Source organism: Schistocerca gregaria, chromosome X, assembly GCF_023897955.1.
Source record: "Schistocerca gregaria isolate iqSchGreg1 chromosome X, iqSchGreg1.2, whole genome shotgun sequence".
NCBI classification, from domain to species: Eukaryota; Metazoa; Arthropoda; class Insecta; order Orthoptera; family Acrididae; genus Schistocerca; species Schistocerca gregaria.
In genome coordinates this window covers 609,625,819-609,638,141 of record NC_064931.1, presented here as the reverse complement: position 1 = coordinate 609,638,141, position 12,323 = coordinate 609,625,819, and the positions used below count along the sequence as shown (strand labels likewise).

The 12,323-nt window shown below is 40.5% G+C and overlaps 1 protein-coding gene across 1 annotated transcript in view; it reads left to right on the top strand.

The window, feature by feature from the left end:
- LOC126298239 (glutamate receptor ionotropic, NMDA 3A-like) overlaps positions 1-12,323 on the top strand; it is an 821,644-nt gene that overhangs the window by 518,396 nt on the left and 290,925 nt on the right. Inside the window, exon 9 of the mRNA XM_049989544.1 lies at positions 10,398-10,517. Within this exon, the coding sequence (XP_049845501.1) occupies positions 10,398-10,517 (120 nt within the window). The remainder of the gene's footprint in view (positions 1-10,397; positions 10,518-12,323) is intronic.

The window sequence follows — 12,323 nt, the reverse complement described above, 5'->3', positions numbered from 1 at the left end:
GAGTACTCGAACGGTCTTTCAGAAAACGCAAAATGATTTGCACACTCACCAAATTAAACACCCATCTTCATTTATCTGTGAAGAAAATTAAAACAAAATGTACATTAGGAAACATCGACACCTTCCAAACGCATGAAACACCTTATAACACGGGTCTGTGCTACCGTTAATTCCAGATGAAGTTCAATGAGTGGTATTGTTTTTACAGAAACGCTTTTCAGCGTGTAGCAATACTAAATGTCAACATTTTGATTACTTGGTATGACAGCCGAGACAATAATGATGTTAACCATACCTGAGATATGTGTTTGCTTACATTTAGTATAGCAGGGCAGACGTTTGTGGAACCTCTTCTCCTGAGAGCGGGACAATGGTTTGTGGCGCTCTTATGTCGTTGAAGTTCTCTTAGATACTCTTTCAAATGCCTCAGAAAAAATTATATAGTTCCAGTTGAAGGACAACATGTCGGTGTCGTCATTCGCAACTATACTGGTGCCGGCCGCGGTGGTCTCGCGGTTCTAGGCGCGCAGTCCGGAACCGTGGGACTGCTACGGTCGCAGGTTCGAATCCTGCCTCGGGCATGGATGTGTGTGATGTCCTTAGGTTAGTTAGGTTTAAGTAGTTCTAAATTCTAGGGGACTAATGACCACAGCAGTTGAGTCCCATAGTGCTCAGAGCCATTTGAACTATACTGTTGGAACTGCCTAATATCGTGTAGGGCCCCCGCGAGCACGCAGAAGTGCCGCAACACGACGTGGCACTGACTATACTAACGTCTGAAGTAGAGCTGGAGGGAACTGACACCATGAATCCGGCAAGGCTGTCTATAAATCCATGAGAGTACGAGGGGTGGAGATCTCTTCTGAACAGCAAGTTGCAAAGTGTCCCAGATATGATCAATAAGGTTCATATCTGTGGAGTTTTGTGGCCAGTGGAAGTGTTTAAACTCAGAAGAGTGTTACTTGAGCCACTCTGTAGCAATTCTGGATGTGTGGGGTGTCGGAATGTCCTGCTGGAATTGCCCAAGTCCAGCGGAATGCGCAATGGACATGAATGGATGCAGATGATCAGACAGGATTCTCAAGTACGTGTCACCTGTCAGAGCCGTATCTAGACGTATCAGGGACCCCATATCATTCCAACTGCACACGACCCACACCATTACAGAGCCTCCACCAGCTTCAACAGTCTCCTGCGGACATGTACGTGTCACCTGTCAGAGCCGTATCTAGACGTATAAGGGGCCCCATATCATTCCAACTGCACACGACCCACACCATTTCAGAGCCTCCACCAGCTTCAACAGTCCCCAGCGGACATGCAGGGTCCATGGATTCACCAGGTTGTTTACATATCCGTGCACGTCCATCCGCTCGATACACTTTGAAACGAGACTCGCCGTCCGGGAAACATGTTTCCATCATCAACGGTCCAATGTCGGTGTTGACGGGCCCAGGCGAGGCGTAAAGCTTTGTGTCTTGCAATCATCAATGGTACACGAGTGGGCTTTCGTTTCCGGAAGCCCATATGGATGATGTTTCGTCGAATGGTTCGCACGCTCACACTTGTTGATGGCCCAGCACTGAAGTCTGCAGCAATTTGTGGAAGGGTTGCACTTCCGTCACTTCGAACGATTCTCTTCAGTCGTCGTTGGTTCCGTTCTTGCAGAATCTTTTTCTGGCCGCAGCAGTGTCGGAAATTTGATGTTTTGCCGAATCCCTGATATTGACTGAACACTCGTGAAATGGTCGTACTGGAAAATCCCCACTTCATCGCTACTTCGGAGATGCTGTGCTCATCGCTTTTTGCGCCGACTATAACACCACATTCAAACTCACTTAAATCTTGATGACTTGCCATTGTAGCAGCAGTAACCGATCTAACGACTGCGCCAGACGCATATTGTCTTATATAGGCGCTGCCGACCTCAGCGCCGAATTCTGCAAGTTTATATATCTCTGTATTTGAATACACATTGCTATAAATATTTCTTTGGTGCTTCAGTATTTGAGGTAGCGTCTCTCAGCAGCCTCACCCAGCATATTAGTGTGCATAACGAGGGGGAAGAGAGACACCACCTACAAGAAAATGAAATAGACATTTGGAGAAAGGATTAACAGGTGTAAGATATCAAGAGCTCAGATGGAAAACCAGTACTAAGCAAGGAAGGGAAAGCTGAAAGGAGGAAGGAGCATGGAGAGGGGTCTGTACAAGGGAAATGAACTTGAAGACAATATTATGGAAAGGGAGGAGGACGTACATGAATGTGAGACAGGAGATACGATACTGCGAGAAGAATTTGACAGAACATTGAGAGACGTACGTTAAAACGTTGTCCCCTAGAGGAGAAGAAATTCCCTCAGATCTACTGCTATTCTTGGGACAGTCATCAATAACAAAACTACTCCATCTGGTGTGTAAATTGTATGAGACAAGGGAAATAAGCTTGGCGTTCAAGGAGTACGTGAACATTTTAACAATACTGACGGATGTGAATATTACCGAACTTTCAGTTTAATAAGTCACGATTGCAAAATAGTACAAAAATTATGTTCAGAAATGTGGAAAAACTGACTTCGGGGAAGAGCAGGATGGATTTCGGAGGAACGTAAGAACAAACGAGACAACGCTGACCATACGATCTATCTTAGAAGATAGTTCATGGAAAGGCAAACCTACGTTCATAGCGTTTGTGTATTTGGAGAAAGCTTTTGACAACGTCGATTGGAATACACTCTTTGAAATTCTTAATATAGCAGGTATAAAATACAGGGAGTGAACTTGTACAGAAACCAGACGGCAGTTATAAGAGTCGAAGGATGTGAAAGGGAAGCAGTTGTTGAGAAGGAGGTAAGGCGTTCAATACGTACATTGAGAAGGCAGTGAAAGAAATCATAGAAAAATTTGGAGAAGGAATTAAAGTTCAGGAAGAAGAAATAAAATCTTTAAGGTTTGCGGATAACACTGTAATTCTGTTAGAGACAGCAGAAGATCTGGAAGAGCAACTGAACGAGATGTACAGTGTCTTCAAAGGAAGATATAAGATGAACATTAACAAAAGCAAAACAAGGGTAATGAAATGTAGTGTAATTAAAGCAAGTGATGATGAGGGAATTAGAGTAAGAAGCGAGACACGAAAAATAGTAGATGTGTTTTGCTATTTGGGCAGTAAAGTAACTGATGATGGGCAAAGTAGAGAGAATATAAATTACAGTCTGACAATGGCAAGAAAATCGTTTCTGAAGAAGAGTAATTTCTTAACATTGAATAGATATAATTAAGTGTTAGGGCGTCTTTCATGAAATATTTGTCAGGAGTGTACAGAAGTGAAACATGGACGATAAACAGTTTAGACAAGAATACAATAGAAATTTTTGAAATGTGATGATACAGAAGAAGGCTGAAGATTAGTTGGGGAGATCATGTGACCAATAAGGAGTTACTGCATAGATCTGGGCAGACAAGAAATTTGTGGCGTAGCTTGACTAAATGTAAGAATCGCTTAATAGGACCCATTCTGACGCATCAGGTGAACGCCATCTTAGCAGTGGAGGGGAGAGATAAATACAGTAAGCAGGTTCAAAAGAATGTAGGTTGCAGCAGTTATTAGGAGTTGAAGAGGTTTGCACGGGATAGGGTGGCGTAGACAGTTGCATCAGAATAGTCTTCGAACTAAAGACCACTATCACCACCACCAACAGCACCAACAGCACCACGACATGAACAACAATGACTATTGACAGCTCGGCTTGTGTTTTGTTCATATAAGTGGTTGAAGAGAGGAACGAAAGAACATTGGGTTTAACATCTCGTCGACATCGAGATCATTAGAGACGGAGCACAAGCTCGAGTGGTATCAAGGATAGGGAAGGAAATAAGCCTTGCTCTTTCAAAGCAACCATCCCGGAATTTGCCTGGAGTGGTTTAGGGAAATCATGGGAAACGTAAATCTGGATGGCCGAAAGCGGATTTGAACCGTTCTCCTCAAGAACGCGAGTCCAGTGTGCTAACCACTGCGCCACCTCGCTCTGTACATATAATCAGATGACATGAGTAGGCGATCATCATTTGTATATTGCCGAGTCTTGACTTCAGACTGAGATGAGATGTTCTAGAGAGAGCTTTGAAAGAAGTTAGTGGCTCTTCTCGTGCAACCCTGTTGGATGAAATTTAGAAAATCGGTATTCGAGAAAAACTTTCCCTTATTTCTACTACCTCTCTTACATATTTCGCGCAGAAATTGTGACAAGTGAATGACGGAAATAAATGCGTGTACCCAAGCATATTTTCTCTCACTAAGTACGCCAATGGAATATGATACGGAGTCGATAACACTGGTAGACTGCACTGTCATATACTCTGTGGAAACTTTCAAAGAATATGATGTCGATGTTTCTGTATCATTTGTATAGAGGTCAAAAGAAAGTGAACTTAAAAGGGTCCCTTATGGTATACTTGCAATTATTTCTATCAGAAAGGACACATCTGCATCATTGTTTTCGCAACCCTAAGCTATATGATATGCATGAAATCACAAAAGGAAAAAAATGGAGATCGTACCTGGTTAGTCAACAAGTGTATCAGTACTTAAACATTCCAACATGGTGGCTTATAGCAAGGGGCGATGACAATTAGCTGAGGGTTACGTTTCAGTATTATCTGTGTCCCAGAAGAAGGTACTGTTCAGAGTAGCGTCATTTTATCAAAGCTCCTAGTTTCTCCTATAATTTTCTTAGCATCTTCTCTTCTGTCAGGTCTGTCGCCCCTAACTACGTGAATTTATTTAGAGACAACAATTAATGGAAGTTAAAGCCGCAACTCATAACGTGCCATAGTCATAATTTATTCAGATATTGTTGCTTTTAGAAGTCTCTCTGTATTTGAAACGGCTGAGTGGTTATTCCATTTCATTATTTTAATACTTATACGGCGCAATTAACACTCGAAGAAATGCTATATTGTGGCTTCATGCAGTTAAGTCTGTCACGGAAAAGACGTACAGAAACATCAATGGATACAGCATCCCACACGGTTAAACATTCTGTGGAAGGCACTCATACTTAAACGTCATTACATGTAAGGGAAAGAGCAGGATCTGAGTTCCACCACTTGCCCTAATTCTCATGGTGAATAGTTTGTCATCTATTACTATATATTCTGAGTCTATTTACGTTATAATCTATTTTTATACCAGTTCCGAATATAAACTGTGTTTAGTTTCTTCCTTTCGAGAAGAAATGTGTAATATATATTGCCTTGCACTTCTCATTAACCATGTTAGAACAACGTGCCGCCCTGGTACACGATTAAGGATAACAATCCGGCACACAGTTTCAAAGAGTCTGTTAACAAGATTCACGACATGTACTTCTACAGCTATACTAACAGGATGCACTTCGCTTTGTTTGGTTTTTTTGTGCTTTGTTCCTCCACTAACTGGTAGCTGATGTAAGAAAAGTGAACGCTGTCTTGTCTTCTGTGGCAGGTTCTTGAGCACTTGTTGTTATTCTTCACAGAAAGGTTGCCGAAGTTTTCGATGTACAGTATAATGTCTCTCTTGCTTCATTTATTCTTTCATTTGGAAAGCTGCGTCAGTTACATGATGCCATGTTATACGTCAGAATACACACGAAACTTACTGAAAGGAAACAAAATTAAATGTTATATTATGGAACTGTGTAAGGATTGAAAGAAATGAACACTGGAAACCATAAAGATGATCATTTTGATGATACAGTTAGACTAATAATAATAATAATAATAATAAGATACTGGCACAGTAGGAACTTACCTCTTTCGATAAGTCGTAATAATGTAAGAATGAGAAGGGGAAAGTATTGGCCATGGCCCATTGGCAGAAATCATCACAGCACCCACCAGGAAGAAAACCACGGAAAAGCCAAATCAGGATGTCGGAATGCATAGCGCTTTTCTTGGATGTAATCAACACAGAATGTACAGAATTTGAAAAACGAGATGCCGTCGAAATAATAGTATAGCTTCAGTATCTAATAATTGTGCCAGCAACGAAAATTTTATTGTTGCCACATAATTTCTAGCCATTAGCTGTAACGTAATGAGATACACAAAAAATGAAATTTTACTTGTACTATGGCTTGGAAACTTTTATAACTAATATTGGTGTTTCTAGAGGATATATTAAAATGCATTATACAGAAAGATGACAGAAGTTGTTTTTCGTGAAAAAAAGAAGTAAGAGAAAACGTGGAACTTAGCTGTTTCGAATGGTTTCTAAGATATAACATATTTCATCCACATTAATTTTTTCGTCACTGGTACATAGTTTCGTCGTTGTTCAACGATGCTCTTTTCTTGGAGCGTCTGTCTTCTAAATATCTTTGCTGTCATAAAACCACCCCGTGAAAACCGTAGAATTCAGAGATGAGTGTCGTTTGCTTCCTTTTTAAGGGTGCGACCAAATGCGAACGCAGCAGAGTGTAGCACCATGTTACTGTTTCAGACCACTAGTGGCCATTAAAGATGCACCTCATTCCTGGTAATGCTGATGAGATGTGATGTAAGGTTACTGCTTCTGCGATGGCAGTAGCTCTGCTGCTTGCTGTTCATTAACGTCACCACTTTATGACACCTGTCATTCCGTATCGACTTTTTTTTCCAAAGTCCTATCACACTGTAATAGCGGTAGACTGCTTTTCTCATCACGGATAGCGCAGAAAAATATTGCGCGCGTGCACGAGCGCACGCACACACACACGCACACACACACACACACACACACACACACACACACACACACTCAAATTCTTCCACATATGTTAGGCCTAACATTTATTTGTATACAGTTGCAGATGACAAACTGTGAAAGAGAAACAACTGTAATGCAAAACAAAAAACCACACAGCATGTGATAACAAGAGATTTATAAAAAAAATTGTCTTTTTCAAATCTGTTAATACTTTATCAAAAACTCCAATTTTTACAGTGTGAAACACCTAAAACTTGGACCGCAAGTATTCCGGAAATGGAGAGTGCCATTGATGTGCGGTTTTCATAGAATGTATTGGTAGTCTGGGGCTGGCATTGGTAGCCAATCAACAGATTGTAATAATACACACAAAGTGTATTTTTTTATGCGAACTTACTCTTTTGTAAACGGAATAATGCCTATTGATATTAGCAAACTGAAACGAGGGAAAATTTGTATGTCAGTGGTGTTTGTTGCATGATTCCAGTGCGAGTTGATTACGAGATATCGCACTTTCAAAACTTCCCACACCGACACTTGTACAACACCTGATGTAGCCCACTCTAAAAAGCAACACAAGTGAGCACACTAGTTATGTGGATTCTGACCAGTAACGAGACAACTGACCATCGCAAGTTGTTTCCAAATTGACCACCGGTAGCGGAAATACACTCTTCCAGTTTGGTATGGAAAGACTGCTGCACACGTGCTATCATTTCAGGGAAGATGTCCGACCAAGCTGCAGTAATACGACATTGCATCTCATCGGATGTAGTTGGTATGTCCTTGTGGACAGCGTCTTTCAGCTTTCCCAAGAGGAAAAAGTCTACAGCCGCTAGAGCAACGGGCCGACCAAGATTCAACTTCTCTGCATCCAATCCAACGATTTGGAAACCATGCTGTAGTCCTTCGTGCACTATGTCCTGACAGCCATCATGTTGCCACCAGAGGTTCCTCCCAGTCTGCAGAGGAACGTCGTCTAGCATTCATGGATGATGGTCTGTTAAGAACATTAACTGCCCCTTCTTCGTCAATTCTTTCATCCTGCTGTGTTGTCTAGGTGTACCACTTTGACGTAGCTGTTGAAGAGGTTGATAAATAATTGCCGAGATGGTTGACGTCTATTGGGATATGTTGCCATATACACCGTAAAAGAACGAAGGCATTCTGCCTACACTCTCCATACATCTTGAGCGCGTCGGCTTTCTCTGCATGGATAAATCCCATCGCCCATTCACGACCTACTACTAGGACTGTCACACGCTGACCGACTAGCAAGTCGCAATGCACTGAAGGAACACACAAGCACACTGTAAGCAAATATCATACCTAGCAACTTATAAGGTTGAATGACACAAACAAGTGTCGGTGTGGAACCTTTTCGAAATACGATATCCCGTACACAACTCGCACTATACTCCTGCGACAAACACCACTGACAATCTGATATATCCTACTTTTAGTTTGTTAATGTCAATGGGCATTATTCCATTTAAAAAGTGTACTTTTAGCACAAAAGTACACTTTCTAAATATTACTGCCGTATGTTTATTTGCTAACAATACGAGCCTCTGACAACCAATACATTCTGTGAACCCAGCACATTAGTAGCACTTTACATTTCCGTAATTTATACCTTGCAAATTTTAGGTGCATCACCCTCTATATTAACAGGTAGTAAAGAGCATTTTTCTTGTTGTTTAACATATTGAAAATAAAAGCCCATTTATAATGCTGTTAACTTCAGCGAAACACCTCTGTGTAAAGGAAGGAAAGATTTTTCTTTGCTCAAGGCGGACCTTACCCAAAAACACATTTATCTGTAAGCAAACCCTGACACAACAGATTTAGCCTCAGGAACGATATTATTAATATTGCTCACCGTAGCTCTTAAACAAGCACATGACCAACTTCAGTACGTCTAAATGTTCTACGTACTGTTTAAATTCGTTGCCAGGTGTTGAAAAACGTATTGTTATCAGATTTAAGTAAATAAACAAATAAATAATAAATATCTAATAAAAATAAATAAAAACGAATTAATTTCGTAACGAAAATATTTGTAAATATTTACAGGCGTTTTCTCCGATGAATCATTCAAAATGAATTATATATCTATTTGAAAATTTTTTGCCTAAAATGACTATTTCCATCACTACGATAGATAACGAAATTTCCTGCCTGTATAATTTTTTTCTATACGTTCACGATTTATTTTGTACAAAAATATTAATATCCTGCAGAGTAACATCCAAACATGGCTTTGCGTCGTGTGTTGGCGATGCGTACTTCCGTTGAGGTTGGCATAAAATCGCAAGTGGACCGTCGTTCAAGCCGTCGAAATGTTATTCTGCAGTAAATCATCGCATGATTCCACTCTAAATCGAAGTTCTTACTTTTCTCATGTTGGTAAATAAATGTAGTGTAACTTTATTATCTTTTTTTATTCTTCTTGGAGAAAATAGTTTACTAATGACTAAAGTGTCCAAAAATATTTGTACATGAAAACGTTAGGAACTTCAGGTTGTAAGTATTGTACCGTGAGTACATTAAGCTTCCGATACACGAAGAATGTACAAATGAAATGAAGTCACTTAATTTAACGTCTGGAAGGCGTTTCGTACGTTTTGGTATGAATTGCATGGATAGGACTACATTAAAATGTATTCAAGCACGAATGTAGTTCTTTGTGTAGATTCATATTGTGGTCCGCCATATTCCCAGATATTGCATTTTGTATCTCCTCGCACGTTATTACGCATATAACAGATTTATAGTCAGACAGGTTCTTTTCGACACAGCTTCTGGCGAATTTATCGAGGATATTACAAGCGCGTGACATTTTCCCTACGGAGAAATATTTTCTGGGCGTTTCCAGATCGGAGGGAGATTTGCAACGTGTATATCTTTTCCTGGACTTTAGTATTAAATATGTCACTGAATTCCGTGAAGTACCTTCTATAAAACAATATAAATAAGTAACTATTTTCGAAGAAACTTTCTGGAACACTGACAGTTGTGACCGGTTCTTCTATGACGAAGGTTGAATAGTGCTTCAGTATTTTCCTATTGTAGATTTCAACCTCTTAGATTTTTTGTGTCCATTGTATGTGTGTGTGTGTGTGTGTGTGTGTGTGTGTGTGTGTGTGTGTGTGTGTGTGTGTGTGTGTGTGTGTGTGATGTGAAATTATTGTAATTTTCAGAGATAAAAAACTCACAAAGGGTTAATGCACGATGCCATAGATTACGGAAGTACTTACACCGAAAAAGTAACTATTTAAATAAGACTTCTGGAAATTCGCCTTGATGGCAACATGTTTAAATATAAACAAAGATACATATTAGTATTGCACAATTATTAGTTAAGCTTCACAGAAAGAAACCTTTGCTGCACTCTGTACACCGCTCTTTACACAGACTATATGATATTCTCGAGGAATTTCAAACATGTACTTCTAACGCAAATTATTTTAGCATTCTTGTAACTGTTCCTTTGGTTCTGGAATGTAATATGAAGCATTAATTTATAAGTAAATAAGCTTTACACCATTTTTCGGCTATTCATTTTATACATTTTAAATACAAATGACATATTCTCGAGTTTGGATACAGTAACCTGTAAATAGCTGAAGTGATCAGTTAATGCAGTATGGCATTTTGCTTCCTACAGAAGCTGTACCGGTTCATCAACTGCGTGGAACTGGTGTCTCCCCATCATGCGGCCCGCGAGTTGGTACACACGCTGCGACAAGGACAGATCACCAGCCTCTTCCAGAAGAGCGTTAAAAGGGTTCGTATTGCTTTCTAGCTGCACGTTTGCTCAAAATGTGATGCCCTTATAGGCAGCATCAGCTACATAAATACGTTGCTAGTGACTAGTGACAATCTACTCAGTGCTTTTTTTTGTGCTATACTGTAATTGCTTCCGTAGCGTGATATACTCTTTGGGTGTAGGTTTGTGTGTTGCAGAGTGTCTAAACATAAAGCGCTGGTCTCAGGTCGGTCTTCTAGTGTCATTGTTAGTTTAATAAAGCTCTACCTTGACTTAATAAGAGCTGGGACTGTTTCGTGGTTATACATGAAGTACCGTGGGACGGTCTGCTGTTTTTTCCTCTCTAGTTCACAGGTTACTTCGCTGGTGGTGCTATGGCCGCAAGTGGGTAAATTTTGTGGACACATGTAGGCTTCAGACAATCAGCGACAGTTCTGACAGTCGTATTTGAAGTGACATGATGCCTCTCGTATTGGCACCACATATTCTCTGGCTGCAAAACAAAAGTCCCATTATTGATGATCGAAGAGCTTCAGGCTGCACTCCCCTTGTTGATCCAGTCAATTTGCGTTTCATATTGTTCCTGCCACATATTTTTTCTTCCAGCTCACTGGAGTGTTTTTTTAAATGACGAAGTGCTGTTTAGGCTGACTCCCAAGTCTTTTGGGTTGCAGCTATGTTGTTGTCTAACCTTTCTACATTCTGTTTAAAGAGGGTAAATCTGGGCGAGATAGCGCACATTTTCAAAATCGTATATGTAAAGTACCATGGTGCACCTTTAGTAACTGTTTTTTGTATACCTGAACCCAAATGTTGTCTGTGATATACAATTTTTTTGGCTTTTCAATGTAACATTTAAATATAATATTTGACCATGAAAACATCTTTACATTACAGCGTCTATCCCTTTTGCTGTGGGTGATATTTGACATGCTAAAAACCGCAAGATTACGCTGCTTTTCAAGTTGAAACCCTTGAAGCTGTGAGGATGGATAGTGAGTCGTGCTTGGGTAGCTCAGATGATAGAGCACTTGCCCACGAAAGGTAAAGGTCCCTAGTTCGAGTCTCGGTCCGGCACACAGTTTTAATCTGCCAGGAAGTTTCAACTCGCTCTATTTCTATAGTGAGTCGTGCTTGGGTAGCTCAGATGATAGAGCACTTGCCCACGAAAGGTAAAGGTCCCTAGTTCGAGTCTCGGTCCGGCACACAGTTTTAATCTGCCAGGAAGTTTCAACTCGCTCTATTTCTCAGGGAGATCCAGAGCGAAGTTGCCAAGCTCGCGCACACTCCGCTGCAGAGTGAAAATCTCATTCTGGAAACATCCCCTAGGCTGTGACTATGCCATGTCTCCGCAATATCCTTTCTTTCAGTAGTGCTAGTTCTGCTAGGTTCGCAGAAGAGCTTCTTTGAGGTTTGAAAAGTAGGAGACGAGGTACTGGCAGAATTGAAGCTTTGAGGACGGGGTCAGTCGTGCTTTGATAGCTCAGATGAGTAAAGGTCCCGACTTCCAGTCACGATCCGGCACACATTTTTAATCTGCCAGAAAATTTCGTATCAGCGCACACTCCGCTGCAGAGTGAAAATCTCATTCTTAGTTCATTTTATTCTATTTGTATGTTCTCGGCCACAATCGACACAAAATATGTCATAAATAGTGCAGTCTCTATGTAACCAAAACTTAATAGTTGTGCAACATAACCATCCTATTTTTTTTTTTGGCTGTTTTCAGGTATAATTTTCCTACTCCTTACACATATCTCCGGTTACTTTCTTTTTATTCTTTTGTGTTGTCATCTGGATCGGTGGGAACTGAAATTTTATGCA